This window comes from Stomoxys calcitrans, chromosome 4 (genome assembly GCF_963082655.1).
Source record: "Stomoxys calcitrans chromosome 4, idStoCalc2.1, whole genome shotgun sequence".
NCBI lineage: Eukaryota > Metazoa > Arthropoda > Insecta > Diptera > Muscidae > Stomoxys > Stomoxys calcitrans.
This window is the reverse complement of record NC_081555.1, coordinates 52273495-52294191: the sequence shown is the minus strand read 5'-3', so window position 1 is coordinate 52294191 and position 20697 is coordinate 52273495. Positions and strand designations below refer to the sequence as shown.

Sequence of the window (20697 nt, the reverse complement as noted above, 5' to 3'; positions counted from 1 at the left end):
TATCCCCTTGTCCCAAAAACAAAACAAAGGAGGAACAACCACAGATGATAATAAACGGCAAAAGCAACGATCAGCAGATGAACACGCTTGCACCTACATACATACGTTGGTATCTATTCGAACGTACAGACAGACAATTAAACACGGAATTGTGGGTTTTCAATATGCGCATGCACATGCGCAGTCTCGGCAGCCTCGTCGTCAGCAGCAACAGACTTGTTGAGTCTTCAAAAGTAAAAGTTAATGGCCGTCCAATCACAGTTTCAGTTTAACCACCGTTCGGTTAGGACGTCGTTTATTTTAACTATACCGGGGTAGTTTGTAGTACAGTGGTGGCACAGCTTTTCAAGACACATTTAAGGACAACTGCTAAAAACGCAAATATTAAAATGAAGCAATTTTTTGTGTGTACTATTGTCGCTGCTCTGTGCGTTGCATCTATAAGTGAGTGTTAGGCAATGTTGGCCAAAAAGTGTTGTCGTCAATGAATTTTAAAAAACGAATTTACCAACACCTATTAATATACCAGTATAGTCGGAATAGAGTGAACACTTGATGGAGTGAACACCAATTTTCTTTCATTACTAACCTTAAAGAGCGAACCGGTTAAGTAAAAAAAAAAATATTGTACATAAATTTCAAGATTCCTCTCTCGGGGAAACTATATGTGATATTAGATAATAAAGCTTATATAAATTATTATTTAGTCTCACTTCAAAAATGATTGATACTTAATAAAATCAATGAAATTAAACCTAGCTTCCCAACCTGGTCAAAATGATCTATTTGGATTAATTGAATAGGTCGTGCATTAACTGGTTCAATCTATAACGACTCTACTACATGGGTGGTAAATTCAAAAAATGAGAAACGGTAGATGGTAAATGGTGGATATGTTTTTAAGTCAGAATATATGAATCTTTCATGATAAATATTTTAATTCACCAAGACTTTTAAGAATATTATTAATTTCTCAAAGCCATAGTTACAGTAAATTGAGTTGTTAGTCCGCATATACCTATATGAAGCTTGAATTCCACAGAGAAATAATAACTCAATTATATAGGACTTACATCAGTTTAAATTTTCAGTGTCGCCGAAATTAAAAAAAATATGCCCTGCATACAATGGATGATAAATTTTTGTGTCGCAATGTATTTGCATGGCCGCCTATGACTCTAAACGCCTAATGCGATTAATTATCGCACGTCCAAAACCCATCTGGGTAGGGTCCACGATTTTCAAACATTGATACCTCAGCTAAACATGTTTTCTCTCTTACATAAGTACGAAATATTGGAAAATATATGACAGCTTTCTCCAAATTATGTAGTTGATCCATGCAGGTTGGTTTTGCACCACAACGTACATAATTACTATGGAGCTGCTAAGGATAAAATAATTAAATTACGAATAACTTTTTTAAGGAACAACAATAAAAACCAGGAATATTCAAACACGTATTCATTTAAATACTCGTATCGTATGTACATATTCATTATAGCTTTCGCCATAAAATAGGGAACGTCATTCCTTTGTGACGAGGCCACCGCAGCGCATAGGTTAGCATGCCTATGACGCTGAACGCCTGGGTTCGAATCCTGGTGAAACCATCTGAAAAAATTTTCAGCAGTGGTTTTCCCCTCCTAATGCTGGCAACATTTGTGAGGTACTATGCCATGTAAAACTTCTCTCCAAAGAGTTGTCGCACTGCGGCAAGCCGTTCGAACTCGGCTATAAAAAGAGGCCCCTTATCATTGAGCTTAAACTTGAATCGGACTGCACTAATTGATATGTGAGAAGTTTGCCTCTATTCCTTAGTGGAATGTTCATGGGCAAAATTTGCTTTGGCATTCCTACTGTAACTCAACGATTGATCTTATACCCTTTAAAGTATTAACATTTAATATATAAGTCGATTTGGTCAAGTCTAACTAACTAACTTTAACTAACTTTCTTGCGATTGTTTCATACCCTCCACCATAAGATGGGGGTGTATTCATTTCGTTATTCCATTTGTAACACATCGAAATAATTATCTGAGATTCCAAAAGTATATATGCATATTCTTGATCGTCTTGACATTCTAAGACGATTTAGCTTTGTCCGCGTCTTGATTTCTTGTTTCTCTATAGGGCGCAATTCTTATCCGACTTCAATGCAATTATTGATGAGGACTTTAATTATGATATAGCTGCCGTATAAAACTGTCTCGGATTTTAACTTCCTGAGCCTGTAGAGGGCGCAATTATTATACATATTGCAAGAACTGTTTTGTTTTGACTTGCAACAAATATGCCAAGAATGGTCTAAATCGGTTCACAACCGAATATATCTCCCATATAAACCTTTCTCCCAATTATACTTCTGTAGCCTCTAGGGGGCGCCACTCTTGACTGAAACTTAGTACAACGGCTTCTGCTATGACTGCAATGATATGTGAGAAGTATGCCCCGGTTCCATAGTGGAATGTTCATGGGCATATTTGCAATTTTGACTTCTTCTATGATTTTTAACATCCAAACTGAGTATGGTCCGAATTGGTCCATAACCTGATATAGCTCTAGTAGTGTAGCAATTCATACCGATTATCCTTTGTTTGCCTATAAAGAGATACAGGGCAAAGAACTTGACAAATCGATGATGGAGGGTGTTTAAGATTCGGCCCGGCCGAACTTAGCACACTTTTACATGCTAATGGTTCAAATCGGTCCATGGTCTTTCATAGCAGCCATATTAACCGATCTCCCCGATTTTACATCTGGAGTAACTGCAGGGTGTAATTTGTAACCTATTTAACTGAAATTTTCCATGTTGTTCTTGATTATGATTTCCATTATCTGTGACAAGTATATTCCGAAACGGGTTTCAACCTGATATAGCTGGCCTCCACGGTGGCTACCGTTAAAACCTCTAATAATTAAATATTGATATGAAATTAATGTCGTAAGTTATAGAATTGTTTTTGTTGTATGGATATCGTTCCGTCGACTTGCAGATGCGATCCATAATGAAGGGTACAAAAAACTCGACCCGTCCACACTATTGAAGGTTTCAATAAACTTGCTGCTTGTCGCTATCCGTGGTTGAATTTGACAAATACAGAAACAAAGAAATGCCAAATAAAGTTGACTTTAAGGTGTGACTCACAATTCACATCGTGCACTACCATTATACTGTTTTAAACTTTCTTGTCTTCTACGCCTTTCAATCTGCTATGTTGAATGTTAATTTTAGCGGGTTAGAACAATTAAAAGTAATTTTTTACTTGTGCCGCCATTCTTAAGGGAAAATAACGATCACGTATTCGGAATGCTGCATACGTGATCGTGTTGGCTTTAGCTTGAAATGCAATTTTATCTTGTACCGGGTGTTTTTTTAGTTAAGTTGTTTTCAAAAAGAAATTTAAATTAATGGCCAGAAATTTAGCTTTATCATAAAGATAAAGGTTTATCGATAGCGGGCAAGAGACCGCCATTGCCGGAACGAATAAATTCCAGGCCAGAGGCCCAATTTTCTAACACTTTGCAGCATTTGGGGCTTTGGCGGCTATAAGTCTATTCATTAACAGCGTGTTTGTCGATGTGGGAACAGAAACTAAGGCGAATGGAAAACAGTCTTTATGAACCAGATTCGTCTATATAGACGAATCTTGAATCTGATTTGTCTATCACAACCCAAAGTGATTAAAAATCAATTTACAGCTGCCAAAAATATCAACTACGAAAACAGTATGATCAGATCAAAAACCACTCCTCTGAATTTTTATAATTAATAGTTCCTTGAATTCAACTTCCTTAATTTTTATACCCTCCACCATAGGATAGATTTCGTTATTCTGTTTGTAACTCCTCGAAATATTCGTCTCAGACCCCATAAAGTGTATATATTCTTGATCGTCATGACATTTTATATCTATCTAGCCATGTCCGTCCGTCCGTCTGTCTGTCTGTCGAAAGTGCGCTAACTTTCGAAGGAATAAAGCTACCCGCTTGAAATTTTGCACAATTTCTTCTTATTGGTGTAGGTCGGTTGGGATTGTAAATGGGCCATATCGGTCCATGTTTTGATATAGCTGCTATATAAACCGATCTTGGGTCTTGACTTCTTGAGCCTCTAGAGGTCGCAATTTTAGTCCGATTTGACTGAAATTTTGCACGTGGTGTTTTGGTATCACTTCCAACAACTGTGCTAAGTTTGGTTCAAATCGGTCCATAACTTGATATAGCTGTCATGTAAACCGATCAGAGGTCTTGACTTCTTGAGCCTTTAGAGGGCGCAAATCCTATCCGATTTCGCTGAAATTTTGCGTGACTTGTTTCGTTACGACTTTCAACAACTGTGCAACTTATGGTTCAAATCGGTTCATAACCTGACCGATCTGGGATCTTGACTTCTTGAACCTCTATAGGGCGCAATTATTATCTGATTTGGGCGTAGTTTGTACAACATGACCTTCAACATTCGTGTCAAATATTGTCTGAATCGGTCTATAGCCTAATACAGCTTCCCTATAAAACGATCTCCCTATTTTACTTTTTGAGTCCCTAATTCGATTTGGCTGAAATTTTACACAATGACTTCTACAATGGTCTCCAACATTCATTCCATTATGGTCCGAATCTGACCATAACTTTCCTTTACTTTGTTTGCCTAAAAAGAGACACCGGGGAAAGAACTCGACAAATGCGATCCATGGTGGAGGGTATATAATATTCGGCCCGGCCGAACCGTTTTTACTCGTTCGCAAAATGCAAATTTTGCCGATGAACGTTCCACTAAGGAACAGAGGGCCACCGTAGCGCATAGGTTGGCATGTCCGCCTAAGACGCTGAACGCATGGGTTCGAAACCTGGCGAGACCATCGGAAAAAATTGTCAGGGGTGGTTTTCCCCACCTAATGCTGGCAACATTTGTGAGGTACTTTGCCATGTAAACCTTCTTTCCAAAGAGGTGTCGCACTGCGGCACGCCATTCGGACTCGGCTATAAATAGGAGGCCCTTTTTCTCATTGATATGTGAGAAGTTTGCCCCTGTTCCTTTTACTCGTTCACACATGTGGTAATTTCTCACACACGTGCCTAATAAATCTGCGAACAATCTTAATAAGTCCCAAAAAAAACAATGCTATTATTTTTAAAATGGTAAAGAAAACGACTTTTAGCTAACTTTCGAAGGAATAAAGCTACCCGCTTGAAATTTTGCACAATTTCTTCTTATTGGTGTAGGTCGGTTGGGATTGTAAATGGGCCATATCGGTCCATGTTTTGATATAGCTGCCATATAAACCGATCTTGGGTCTTGACTTCTTGAGCCTCTAGAGGTCGCAATTTTAGTCCGATTTGACTGAAATTTTGCACGTGGTGTTTTGGTATCACTTCCAACAACTGTGCTAAGTATGGTTCAAATCGGTCCATAACTTGATATAGCTGTCATGTAAACCGATCAGAGGTCTTGACTTCTTGAGCCTTTAGAGGGCGCAAATCCTATCCGATTTCGCTGAAATTTTGCGTGACTTGTTTCGTTACGACTTTCAACAACTGTGCAACTTATGGTTCAAATCGGTTCATAACCTGACCGATCTGGGATCTTGACTTCTTGAACCTCTATAGGGCGCAATTATTATCTGATTTGGGCGTAGTTTGTACAACATGACCTTCAACATTCGTGTCAAATATTGTCTGAATCGGTCTATAGCCTAATACAGCTTCCCTATAAAACGATCTCCCTATTTTACTTTTTGAGTCCCTAATTCGATTTGGCTGAAATTTTACACAATGACTTCTACAATGGTCTCCAACATTCATTCCATTATGGTCCGAATCTGACCATAACTTTCCTTTACTTTGTTTGCCTAAAAAGAGACACCGGGGAAAGAACTCGACAAATGCGATCCATGGTGGAGGGTATATAATATTCGGCCCGGCCGAACCGTTTTTACTCGTTCGCAAAATGCAAATTTTGCCGATGAACGTTCCACTAAGGAACAGAGGGCCACCGTAGCGCATAGGTTGGCATGTCCGCCTAAGACGCTGAACGCATGGGTTCGAAACCTGGCGAGACCATCGGAAAAAATTGTCAGGGGTGGTTTCCCCCACCTAATGCTGGCAACATTTGTGAGGTACTTTGCCATGTAAACCTTCTTTCCAAAGAGGTGTCGCACTGCGGCACGCCATTCGGACTCGGCTATAAATAGGAGGCCCTTTTTCTCATTGATATGTGAGAAGTTTGCCCCTGTTCCTTTTACTCGTTCACACATGTGGTAATTTCTCACACACGTGCCAAATAAATCTGCGAACAATCTTAATAAGTCCCAAAAAAAAACAATGCTATTATTTTTAAAATGGTAAAGAAAACGACTTTTAACCTTCTTTTCCAAATATTAGAATATATGTGTTAGGCTTTTAAATTTTTGTGAATGTATTTGTGTCAGTAATAGAAACGTCCCACAATGAGTTTGAAAAATTTCAAATTTTCTGGTAGTTGATACTCTAATTATTACCCAGTTGTTATATTCCCCCCCCCCCCCCCCCCCCCCCCCCCTTAAATTTATGATAATTTTTTTAAGCTCAAGAAAACATAAAAAAAATATTTCGCAAGGGTAAACTTGTTTTTTTTTTTACTCGGAACCAATTTTTATGTGTCTTGACTGTTCGTTTTGGCATAATTAATCAAAGAAATGTATGCTAATCAGATTGGCATTGGCCTTAATCGTTGAAGCGACCATTGATAACAAACCAAATGCCTTCAGTCAACCACAGCAAAAAGAGATTCAACTTAAACAATATCGAAACACCAAACATATACACCAAAACTTCACACGCAATGGAAAAAACTGGAAGCAAAATAAATACATTTTTATTATGTACTTTTATAAGTAGTAGTAGTAGTAGTAATTACCAATGCAATCTATCTGTCTGTATCCACAATACCGGCTGAATACTTGTTGCAGGGCTCGGTAAAAGAAATCATTTTATAAATTATCTTGCCTCGATACCAATTGAGAAAAATGTTTTGAGTAGTGCCATTTTTCTACAGTCTTGATTATAAAAACCTCAAATGCCATAGTTCAAGCATTAGTAAAGTTAGATTAACATTTAAACTGGTTGTACAAATAAACCCGTAAATGAATTTTCGTTTACCGACATTTTTCAATTTGTCTTTCAAATATGAATAATAAAACGATGAACTTTATGAGTATTTAAATTTTTTAATTAAACCAAACAAGAAATACGTTAACACAGACAGTAGCCTAGAAACAACATCTCATTTAACGATGACTACTTCTAGATACATTATGTTTCATTTAATAGTTTTAAATGAGGTTGTCATGTCCGTGAATGACGTCGAACGCGTGGGTTCAAACCCCGGCGTGAACATCGAAAAAAAATTCAGTGATGGATATCCCTTACTAATGCTGACTACATTTCTCTACCGCCTTTCGAATTCGGCATAAAAAAGGACGCCTCTTATAATTGAGCTTAAACTTTAATCGCACTACACTCATTGATTTTAGAGAAGTGTGGAATGTTAATGGGAAATTTGGTAGTAGTAGTTTTAGTTTATTAGTTCAACAGGATATTGTTGGCAATATCTTGGACAATATTAGCAAAACATTGTTTGATGTGCGAGATATATTGTATTTGTTAGGGTTTAAGGAATTCGACTAACAAAATTTTTCTTGGAAATTTTGGCAGATGCTGGTATCTTAATTTGTTGTTTGTAAAGGCATTTCTAAACCGATTTGCCATTTTAACTGATTTGGATAGCTGACAAAACTTGCTATTTTTTTGCTGCAATTTGTGCAATGGTTTGATTGTTCAATCAAAAATTAGGCAATTTAAAAATAAAAAAACAACAAGTAAAAAAATATACCCTCCACCATGGATCGCATTTGTCGAGTTCTTTTCCCGGCATCTCTTCTTAGGCAAAAAAGGATGTAAGAAACGATTTGCTCTGCTATTAGAGCGATATCAAGATATGGTCCGGTTTGGACCACAATTAAATTATATGTTGGAGACCTGTGTAAAATGTCAGCCAATTCGAATAAGAATTGCGCCCTTTGGGGGCTCAAAAAGTAAATTAGAGAGATCGATTCATATGGGAGATGCATCAGGCTATAGACCGATTCAGACCATAATAAACACGTATGTTGATCGGCAAGAGAGGATCCGTCGTACAAAATTTCAGGCAAATCGGATAATAATTGCGACCTCTAGAGGCTCAAGTTAAGATGCCAGATTTATATGGCAGCTATATAAGGTTATGAACCGAATTGAACCTTATTTGACACAGTTGTTGAAAGTAAAAATAAAATACGTCATGCAAAATTTCAGCCAAATCGGATAGAAATTGCGCCCTGTAGAAGCTCAAGAAGTCAAGTTTTCAGATTTGTTTATATGACAGCTATATCAGGTTATGAATCAATTTAAACCATACTTGGCATAGTTGTTGGATATCATAACAAAATACTTCGTGCAAAATTCAATCGGATAAGAATTGCGCCCTCTAGAGACTCAAGAAGTCAAGACCCAAGATCGGTTTATATCGGTCTATATGACAGCTATATCTAAATATAGTCCGATCTGAACCATATTTACCTTAGATATCGGGAGGCATAAAATAACCGACTGTTTTAAATTTCAGCGAAATCCGGTAATAAATAAAGTTTTTATGGGCTTCGGTCTATATGGCAGCTATATCTAAATATGGACCGATCTAATCCATATTAATGAGCATTAAACCCTTTATCGGAAAATCGGTCTATATAGCAGCTATATCCAAATATGGTCCGATTTGGCCCGTTCAAGAACTTAACCAGCGTACATCAAAAAGACGTATCTTTGCAAATTTCAGCTCAATGTCTCAATTTTTGAATGCTGTAGAGTGATTACAACAGACGGACGGACAGACACACGGACATCGTTAAATCGTCTTAGAATTTTACGACTTTGTGGGGTCGGAAATTGATATTTCGATGTGTTGTAAACGGAATGACAAAATGAATATGCCCCCTTTCCTACGGTGGTGGGTATAAAAAGCGAAGAGGTAATTTTTGGCAATTTTTGGTCAAAAAAGGTAATTTCATTGTTTTATCCTTGTAAAGAAATTTTGAACGAAAATTTTCAATTTAACTTATTAAACTGTAAAGAGCACTTAACATATACTCGTTTTTAATGAAATTTCTCTTGACTCTAGTAGGAGATATGTGGAGTACAATATTGGCATCTTAAAAAAATGGAAAACCCCTTCGAGTTTTCAAAACGCAAAGCTGAAACCCCCAACATTCTAACATATATTGTATCCGGTATGTGGATACTGGGTATTTTCGTCAAGAAATGTGGCTAAAATGTTTACTTCAATTTTCTGAGAAGATATTCATCTACAAGGCACTGGAAAACTAGAACTATAACTTAATTGGTTTTGATTTTATGATAATCTCCTTTTTTGTTTTACCTAAATAATCTGGCCAAAATTCAATACATATTTTGATTTCAGCTTTGGCACTTTTTTGTCAAAACTATATCTATTTAGAAAACTACATACATTTTCGGTCTTAAGCCTAGTACTGACTTTGACTTTCAGACGTACAACTGTCAAAACGCACTATAAAAAAAATGGTGACGGAGATAATGCAAACACATTCCGTACAAGTGGTACTGAGTTCTATAGGATCGGATAGAAATTGCGCCCTCTAAAGGCTCAAGAAGTCTAATCGGGAGATCGTTTTATATGGCGGCTATATCAGGTTATGGACTGATTTAGACTTTACTTGGCACAGTTGTTTGAAGTCGTACCAGAACACTTCGTGCAAATTCCAGCCAAATCGGAAAAGAATTGCGCTCTCTAGAAGCTCTAGAGGTCAAGACCCAAGCACGCCAAATGGAAATATAAACCAATAATGACAATATGAGATTCAAACGGAAGTTGTTTGAGACTATAGCACGGATCCACCTCCCTCCCAAAAATACGACCATAACGGACATATTTACCGACCTTAGCAATATAAGGCTCAAATGAAAGAAATTTAGAAATAGAGCACCAATATGATATCCACATTGGGTCGAAATATCTGATAGGCCGTACCAGCACCCCCAAACAGGACTTTTTTCCTGACCGTGGCAGTGTAGGGCTCAAATAAAATAAGAGAGTAAAAGAAGGCGCAGCTGAGTTGGCCCTGCCCACCTAGTATTATATATTTGTCACAAACTCTTGCAAGAATTTATCTTAAAAAGACATGAAATTCCATTGTAAACAAAGTCCAAAGTTGTTCACAAAATAGATTTAGTGGTTTTTGCCGAGCTTTTCCAGGCCAGCTTCCAAAGAGAGGCGGAGGAACGAATATCGCTACAACAAATTGCAATGATATGACTGTCAAGAATTGCTACCATATGGTATTAATAATACGTTTTTCATAGAAATGATATGGATAATATAAAACCGACAGCTATTTATGACATATAACATTTTTTCTATCTGTGCGCTATTCAAAGTGGTCTTAATACAATCTTTGGAAATGTTGCAAATGGAATGTGGAAGTTCGCCTTTCTCATTGATTTGTTAAAGGGCATTACAAATACCATGTAACATAACATTTGTTTAATTACAATCTTAAGGTGCACAATACTCAATAAACACAATTCATGATGGTGGTTATATGTGACATTCTAATCGGCAAAACTTTACTCGTTATTACTTATTTTACATTTTTTATCAAATTTCGTTAAGTGTAGAATTTGAACAGGGGCAACATATATTATAAATCAATCCATTAATAAGCAAGATATGCCATAATCACTGGTTCGTTGCTTGTTCTGCCCACAAGCTTGGAATGTCGGTGTCTATCTAACACTTTGTCTAGCTTGAAATTGTAGTGAAATGGGTAACGGTTGTACGAATATATTGACAATATTGTAGTGTAACCATAGTATACCCATTGGCTCTTTATTAAAATCAAAGACACAACAATTATTTTATTAAATAAACGTTAAACTAGACTTAATGCTTCTATTTTTTATGCATTGCACACACCTTCAATGAGGAATTGTTGATTGGTTTAGTCATCAGACGCGGTAATAGAGGCGAATGCTCTGGCTGACAATGTAAATACCAGTTTTCTTCTTGTATTCCTCCACTTACAAACCTACTCGGCTGGAGTTAAGTTTTGATATTGTATGATATGACAACTGAATAATAATAGAGGTTAATGTACTTCTTGTGTTAAGCTTATATAGTAAAGAAAGTGAAATCTAGTTGTTCATGGAAATGATTTGAAGTATTTGTGAAACTTTTCCTTATACACGTTTATATGTTTTATATGGAGTACCCTAGTACAATACACTATTATATACTACAACTAACTGTGACACTGTGGAAGGCCTTGTGGAGGTAGTAATGAATTAATTCTCCTGATGAATGTCTTATCAAAAATATCTTAGAAAACTCAATAGTTTCTTCTTATTCCGAAAATAAGGCTAAACTGTTTAATCTTCTGAAGAACAGAAATTTTACAATATTTAGACGTTGCTTCTTCCAAAGCAAAATGCTCTGTCGAAATCAAATCAAAAAGCTAAATGTCCCCAAAAAAATTTAGAAGTCTTACAAATTTTAAGTTGGTACATTAGTTTGCACTTTGAGTACACACAACTGTTGTCTGCTCAGAACGAAGTATGTCGCATGATACTTGATAGCAAATGCAAATGTTTCCCATGAACGTTCCACTAAGGAACAGAGGCAAACTTCTCACATATCAATGAGTGCAGTCCGATTCAAGTTTTAATGTTCAATGATAAGGGGCCTCCTTTTTATAGCTGATTCCGAACGGCGTGCCGCAGTGCGACACCTCTTTGGAGAGAAGTTTAACATGGCATAGTACCTCACAAATGTTGCCAGCATTAGGAGGGGGAAACCACCGTTGAAACATTTTTTCTGATGGTCTCGCCAGGATTCGGACCCAGGCGGACATGCTAACCTCTGCGCTACGATGATTATATGTCGAAATAAACGCCAAAAAACCTTAGAATTTCTCATTCTCTTTTTATAACCACCACCAAAGGATGTGGGGGTATACTAATCTAGTCATTCCATCGAAATATTGATCTGCGACCCCATATATATATATATATATATATATATATATATATATATATATATATATATATATATATATATATATATATATATATTCTTGATCGTCTTGATATTCTAAGTCGATTTAGCCATGTCCATTCGTCGCGTCGTGTCCGATCACTATAGCGGTCGAACGCGTAGAGCTAGATGCACGAAATTTTGCACAGATACTTCCTATTGATATGGGTTGTTGGGGATTGCAAATGATGACCATATAAAATGGTCCTTCGACTTGACTTCTTGAGTTCTTAGAAGCTGCAATTATCAACTGATTGGGCTGAAATAGTGTTCCGTTTCGACTTCCAACAATCGCGCCAAGTATGGTATGATTCGGTTTTTAACCTGATATAGCTCCCATATAAACCTATCTCAAACATCTTGAACCCCTAAAAGCCGCAGTTGTTATCCTATTAGGCTGACATTTTGCACTTCCAACCATCCAAATTGTTGTATAACCTGTTATAGCTCCCATATAAACCGATCTTCTGATTTACTATCTCAAACCGCTGGATGCCTTTTTTATCACAAATTTGGTACTTCTTCTTGTTATTTATTTATTTTTTATTATTTGATGATTCAATTCTATTTTGCCTTAGTGTTGAATTGCTTCGAGACTTTGCAAATAGTCTTCATATCCTCATTTAAGATATTGATGCATAGAAAGACTCGATAAACCGTTTTGCAGAATTTGAAATCATGGAAAAATTCCAGAAAGTATTTTAGATTTAAAAGCCTTCTTAGGTTACGACTCTAACTTTTGACTAAGTCTCCCCCTAAGACCTTAAGAACATTTTGTCTCAAATGTATCACTGTTAAATATTAATTATTTAAGATTTAGGTGGTGAAGACAAAAGTGATTTTAATCCTTATCAAGCCATTATCCAGTATAAAAACTTTAATAATTACCCTAAATGCAGTTTAGGAAACCTTTTAAATTAATTTCACTTTTTATAATGCTTTTCGTTTTTCAGATGCCGCCTTCCAATGCCCCAAACCCAATGGCCAATTTGAGGATGAGGTCCAATGTGACAAATACTACGAGTGCGATGATGGTGTTGCCAAAGAGAAACTTTGCCCTGATGGATTGGTCTTCGACCCCTTGAACCGTAAAATTAACAAATGTGATCAACCCTTCAATGTTGATTGCGGTGACCGCGTTGAATTGCGTAAGTTGAAATAACAAAATTTTAGTACAATAGTTTCGTTATAGACAAAAAAGTTCGTTATAATATTCTTTTATATACTGTGTAGTGTTTATTTCATCGCAGCATGTAGTAAATGTTGTTATTTTCTTATTAAGATATCCTGCTTAGAACTTAACGAAGATAACTAATTTTCCCACTGTATCTTTTCCATTACCATAAATAGAAGAGCCAAAGGCTTCCAAGTTTTGCCCACGCAAGAATGGATTCTTCGCCCATCCAGATGAGACTGTTTGCGATATTTTCTATAACTGTATTGATGGCGATGCTCTGGAAACCAAGTGTACTGTGGGCTTACATTTTGACGAATTTAGTGGCACATGCGTATGGCCTGAAACTGCCAAACGTGAAAACTGCGTCGAAGAAACCAGTAAGCAGGCAATATATTTCTTCTAGTCAACCATTTTGATATATTTCCTTTTTCCTTTAACAGAGAAATCCGCCAGTGGCTTCCAATGCCCCAAGGATAAACCAAAGACCGATGCTCGTGGCCAAACTATCACCCATCCTAGATATCCCCATCCCACCGATTGCCAAAAATTCTACGTGTGCTTGAACGGTGAAGATCCACGTGATTTGGGTTGCCAGACTGGTGAAGTGTATAATGACGAAACCGAAATGTGTGATGCACCCGAAAATGTTCCCGGCTGTGAAGATTGGTACAAAGATTCTGATGAAAAGAAAACTCGTTAATTTCTATGGACTAGAGTTTAACAACACAACGTTTAAAAGACTATTATAGTGTGCATGCGTGTGCTCTTTTTCGCACAAATATTGTAGTCATTTAGGTTCTTCCTATAGTTTGTAATATTTTTATATGCATTAACATTTATTGGCTGAACAAATCGATGGCTTCCATGTTTCAGCATCACCCACAACAAGAATTATTTAGTAGTTCATTAAGTTTATTTTCGTTTTAATTTAAAATTTGACTGTGCCGTAACTTAAAACATTTCTCTTCACCTTTTCTATACACACTCTTTACTGTGAACACATTCTCAATATTAATTTGATCCAAAGTTTTTCTAAATATTTAAGCCGATGAAACATATAAGTTTATTAAAATATTTAAAATTTATTTCAATTACGCCTGTCTTTATTCTAAACTTCGAACCACCTTAATGTGACAAGTTGCATATATAGTATGTTCGATAAACGTAAGTGCCATGGATTTGAGGAATGTAATAAAAGGCAGAACAGACAGTTATTTGCCGTTGGATTCATAGATTTTTTTTATATTTCATACTTGCTTATATAACTAAGGCCTGCAAATGTAAAATTTGTCTCTGTTTATGCCATCTATCATGGCATACGTTGATAATGCACCCAAAAGGCACATATGGGTGTTAATTTTGAAAATATTTGAGAACAGAGAAGTCCCTACTATTTATCGGATATTTAAAAGAAATGGGAAATTACTTCATAAAACGTTTTTCCCTTTTTATTCCCACCACCATAAGATGGGGGATATACTAATCTAGTGATTACTATTGCAACACCTCGAAATATTGAAGGTAAATACATTCTTAATTGTCTTGATATTCTGAGCCAATGCCCATGCCATGCCCGGCCGTACGTCGAGATCACCATAACGTGCGAACAAATGAAGATTTTCACTTGAAATTTTGCAAATATTTAATCTTGTTGACATAGGTAGTTTAGAATTGCAAGTGGGCCATATCTGTTCAGATTTTGAAATAGCCTCCATATAAACTAATTCTCGGATTTGACTTCAAGACTCGCAAGAAGCCCCAATTTAAATCCTATTTGACTGAAATTTGGTACGTACACTAACGATCTGCAACACTTTCACCAAATCCCATCCAGATATGTCAATAAATAGATATAGCCCGCATATAAATCGAGTCTGGACTTATTAAGATTCTAGAAACCTCAATTTTTATCCGATTTAGCTGTTCAAATAGGAACATGAGTAGATATGACACCCATATTAACCCATCCCCGGAGTTGACTTCTGAACCCTTAGAAACCTCAATTTTTATCCGATATGGCTGAAATTTGGTAGTGAAATGTATCCAAATCCCAAATAGGTTCATTATCAGATATAGCTCCCATATAAACTAATCCCTGGATTTGATTTCTTTAGACCATAGAAGTATGAATCATTACCCGATTTGATTGCTACTAATAACTATTTAAAATAGAAACTGTGTTAATTAGTGTATTAGTGAAGCCAAGATTCCTAGATCGTTTTTTCATGTTTTTTGTAAAGCAAAAGTAAAATTGCAATTGCAAATTTTGCCCTTGAACATTCCACTTAGGAACAGGGCCAAACTTCTCACATATCAATAAGTGCAGTCCGATTCAAGTTTATTCTCAATGATAAGTGGCCTCCTTTTTTAAAGCCGAGTCCGAACGGCGTGCCGCAGTGCGACAGCTCTTTGGAGAGAAGTTTTACATGGCATTGTACCTCACAAATGTTGCCAGCATTTGGAGGGGAAAACCACAGCTGAAAATGTTTTCTGATGGTCTCGCCAGGATTCGAACCAAGGCGTTCAGGCTCTTCTGTGGCAAAAGTTCTGTAGGTAAAAAAAAATGAAGTAACAATTTAACCTCTGTTCTAATTAATTGATTTAAAATTTGAATAAGTCTATTGAAAGTAGCATATTTTTGCATTATAAAAAATGGTGACGTAGAAAATACGAACGCATTCCATAGAAGTGGTACTGAGTTCTATGAGCAAAATGGTAGCGACGTTTCACTATGTCAGTATAAATTTCGCTTCAATTAATTGCAAATGTAATTATTTGCCCACGAAATGGGCACCAATCAACTTGTCTGTTGTCTTTGTGTTTCACTTTTGTGCGGTTAGTAATCCGCCCCATGCCACTATGGACATACGCTTAGTCCATTAATCAGCTTGTAGCCTCGAAAAAGAAAATCAAAGTCAGAAATTCTGTGGTACTTACAAAGTCCCTAATTGTTGTCTATACCACAGCCATAAGTTGGTTCATGCCTGATATTGTGTTCCCACCTAAGTAACGACGTCTGTTAGCCGCGAAAGCCAAGCATTGACATTGGAAATGCTCCAACGTCTTATCATCTTGCCCACATGCTGCACATATTTTGTATTAGTGAGTTCATAGCCCTATGTTATGATATCGAAATGTATGTGACCACCTCTTACTTCCTTTCAATAGCCTCGGATCGGATCACCCCCATAGGATTTTCGTCGTCCTACCGACCGTTTCGTTGTTCCACAGTGTTATATGCCGTTCGTCGCACACCCCCTTAACTTGGACTGCGTCGACCCGAAAAGCTTCGGGTTGACCAAGTTTATTGAAGGTAGTCCTATGGCCTTCACTGCGAGATCGTCTGCTCTTTCATTCTGCCTGACTCCGTTATTGCCCGGCACTTAAACGATGCGGATCGTTCCATCATTAGAGAATGCTATAAACTTTTTTTTTACACTAAATGTCCTTACCGTCCTGGTTGTTATTGCTGTCCGTATAGATGTTCACACTCAACGTCCTCACGTTTACACCGCACCACCTCACATACTTTGTGATCGCCGGGATCTCCGCCTGCAGGACTGAATTATGGTCAAGCAGTCGGAAACAGATTTCAATCACACACTTCGTCCTCTAGCTTTGATTTATATGAACTTCCAGTTGACAATAACAGAGTTCCGTCAATTCAAGACTGTGGCCTCGCACTCGGCCACAAGTGTTGTTATACGACCGGAAACCTCTTTCATTTCTCCCAGGTTTTCTATCATCGCCTCGACTATTCCCCGATGGTGTTACCTGTTCCCATTCCCTATACATTCTTCCATCGCCTTAAGTCTCATAGGCGCAGTGGCTGCCTCAAACTTAATCTGTATGTCTATGGGTAGGATATCTAGAATAGTATCCAGTGACCTAGTTTGTGTGATCCTCATCGCCCAGCATTCGCTAGATGTCTTACTCGTAATCATGGCACAATGTTAGGTTAAGTCTTAAGTGGCATCAGACTCACTTAGACGTTTTCGTCCATTGTGATAGCGCAGGAACAGGAGAAGAAAGATGCCTTTTAGTTCCTATCGTTGAACCATTCAGATCGCTTTAAAAAGCCCAACAGCTTGCGAATGTTCAAATCCGCTAAATCAAACAAATTCTCAAAGAAATGAGAACCCAAAGTGGAATTTCTTCTGACTGCCAGTGCGGGACCACACACACAGCAGATATTCTATAGTATCCTCTTTCAACACGTCCTCACAGTTTCTGCAAAAGCCCTTTCTTTGGGGTTGTTAAAGAAAAGGTTGCGTCAATAATTCATGCGCTAAAAGATGAGATAGTTCAGCATGTTTACTACATTGAACCTAAATTATGGTAAAAATTATTGAGAATATGTAGACTATCGGAGAGAGGCATAGTACCGAATCATTAGTGAGCATTTGGCCGTCATTTTGTTTCTTACAAGTTAAAACATGCTAAGTTGGGTAGGGCCGAATCTTGGGAACCCACCACCATGTATACGCTAATAATTTCTACATACCAAATTTCTACCAAATCAGGCAAAAATTTAAATGATTAACCGATTTAAACCATACTTGGAACGATTGTTGGAAGTCGTAACGAAACACTATGTGCAAAATTCAGCCCAGTCGAATAACAATTGCGGTTTCTAGGGGCTCAAGATGTCAAATCGGGAGATCGGTTAAATGGAACCTATGCCAGTTTATAGACCGATTCGGTCCATATTTAGCATGTTTATTGGAAGACCATGAAGACGCTATGTGCTAAATTTCATCTTAATAGGACAAAAATTGCGGCTTTGAAGAGCTCAAGAGGCAATTCGGGTGATCGGTTTATATGGGAGCTATATAAGATTGTACACCGATTCGGACTATACTTGGCACAGTTTTAGAAGTCTAAACAAAACATTTGTGCAAAATTTTAGCCAAATCGGACAATAATTGTGGCTTCCAGGAGCTCAAGAATACAAATCAGGAGATCGGTTAATATGGGAATAACTAGAATAATATGGGTATAAAAATGCTATTATAATTCTCGGAAAACTTCGTTTTATTACAAAGAGATTGTTATCCGATTGAAATGTGGCATCAAGTATTTTACTCTGTCTCCTTACACTCCTAACATAAACTGAGCAGCAGACATTTTCAGCAAACAACAGACTTTTCAGCAGCCAGACTGCTGTTATGCAATTTCAAATATTTGGCTACAACAGAAGGATTAATGTTGTATATAATAGAAGCAACATTAACTACGAACAGTCAGCAGACAGTGTTCGCTATAAGCAGCGGACTTTTTTCTATGACTGTTCACATAGCGTAACATGGCATTGTCATGAACACTCAACGAAATTTGCTATTCAAAACAGCAAAAATGTTGATAAAACAGCAAAAAAGCTAAAAAAAGGAAAAACCGACATTACTGCTGTTTCAGCATATATAGTGGTGGTATTTCAGCAAAACTTTCGTACTGCTATTTCAGCTAACTAAACCTGGTGTTTTAAACACAAATATCTGCTAAAATATTGAAAAACAAAATCTGCTGAAATGAAAAAAATGTTTTGTTTTTTGTTTAATACTATTATTTATGTTTGTAGGCCACCGGTTTGCTTTTTACGACCTGTCTTGTGTTTTGATTACTTTGGGAGCCGACCTATGACAAGTTATGGTGGAAGAGAAGATTTCAATTTGTGGAATATTACTGAAAGGAAATTACCTGATTAACAGATCCTTGTCCACATAGCTATTGCGGCCATTGGTACGGTTACGAAAAGTCTCCCGTCAATTTTATAGCTCTGCTAATGCCCACACTGTCGTGGCTACTGGCTATATAGCTCATTTTTGTTTATATCGTATTTATATGGAAAAATGCCGTGTAGAATGTAAATAGCCACTAAGGCACATATCTTCATTTGCCTACCAGTCAATAGATCTTGCAAAAACTTCCCTAAGTCTTGTTGTCCCATACTGTTTTGTTTTTTTGGTCTAGCTATGTATGTGTGCAATGTATGACAAAGTATTGTCTCTTCTTTCTTTCCGCTTCTGCGAAGAAGCCTATTTGTTAATTTTTATACCCACCACCGTAGGATAGGGGGTATATTCATTTAGTCATTCCGTTTGCAACACATCGAAATATCAATTTCCGACCTTACAAAGTATATTTATTTCGGATCGTCACAAAATTCGAAGACGATTTAACGATGTCCGTGTGTCTGTCCGTCCGTCTGTTGCAATCACTCTACAGCCTTCAAAAATTAAGATATGATAGATGAAATTTGGCACAAATACGTATTTTTGATGCACACTGGTGAAGTTCTTGAACGGGTCAAATCGGACCATATTTGCATATAGCTGCTAAATAGACCGATCTAACAATAAAGGGTCTAATGCCCATAAATGCTTTACTTTTTATCCGATTTCGCTGAAATTTGAAACAGTGAGTAGCATAAGGCTTCCCGACATCTGATCCAAATATGGGTCAGACCGGATTATGTTTAGATATAGCTACCATATACACCGATGTGCCGATAAAGGATAAAAAGCTTTACTTATTATCCGATTTCGCTGAAATTTGAAACAGTGGATTAATGTAAGCTTCCCGACATCTGACCTTAATATGGATTAAATCGGACTATGTTTAAATATAGGAGCCGTATAGACCGATCTTCAAATAGAGGGTCTGAAGCCCATAAAAGCTTTATTTTTTATCCGATTTCGCTGAAATTTGAAACAGTGGGTAGTTTTAGGTCTCCCAATATAGGACCCAAATATAGTTTAGATCGGACTATATTTAAATATAGTTGCCATATACACCGATCTGCCGATAAAGGGCCCATTAAAGCTTTATTCATTACCCGATTTCGCTGAAATTTGGAACAGTGAGTTCTTTTGAGCCTCGCGATATCCGAGCTTACTGTGATTGAGGTTGGACTATATTTAGATATAGCTGCCATATAGACCAATCTGACGATAAAAGGCCTGAAGCCCATAAAAGCTTTATTTTTTATCCGATTTTGCTGAAATTTGAAACAGTGGGTAATTTTAGGTCTCCCGACATCCGTCCCAAATATGTTTCGGATCGGACTGTATTTGAAATAGCTGTCAGATAGACCGATATGCTGCTTGAGGGTCTGAAGATCATAAAAGCTTTATTTATTACCCGATTTTGTTGATATTTGAAATACAAAATTCAACAGTGACTTATATTTAGTAGACCACTCAATGTCCGTGCCGAATTTGGGTGCATAAATTATTTTCACCGCATTGCGACGAAAAGGGGTTTACATACATACCCGAGGTTGTGGGTAACTAAAGTTCGGCCCGGCCGAACTTAATGCCTTTTTACTTGTTTTTTTATACCCTCACCCATAGGATGGGGGTATACTAATTCGT

General features: G+C 37.2%; 1 protein-coding gene and 1 long non-coding RNA gene across 2 annotated transcripts; one reads left to right on the top strand and one right to left on the bottom strand.

The window, feature by feature from the left end:
• The first annotated feature begins 263 nt into the window (after positions 1–263).
• LOC106081432 (protein obstructor-E) lies at positions 264–14556 on the top strand. The gene is made up of 4 exons (XM_013243371.2): positions 264–444; positions 13101–13295; positions 13498–13701; positions 13765–14556. Exons 1-4 carry the CDS (start codon positions 390–392, stop codon positions 14022–14024), a joined length of 714 nt encoding a protein of 237 aa, XP_013098825.1. The 5' UTR covers positions 264–389; the 3' UTR covers positions 14025–14556.
• LOC106081436 (uncharacterized) lies at positions 10920–19172 on the bottom strand. The gene is made up of 2 exons (XR_001220367.1): positions 19022–19172; positions 10920–11186 (listed from the first exon to the last, which is right to left on the bottom strand). It is a non-coding gene; the product is annotated as an uncharacterized LOC106081436 (long non-coding RNA).
• Positions 19173–20697: the final 1525 nt, after the last annotated feature.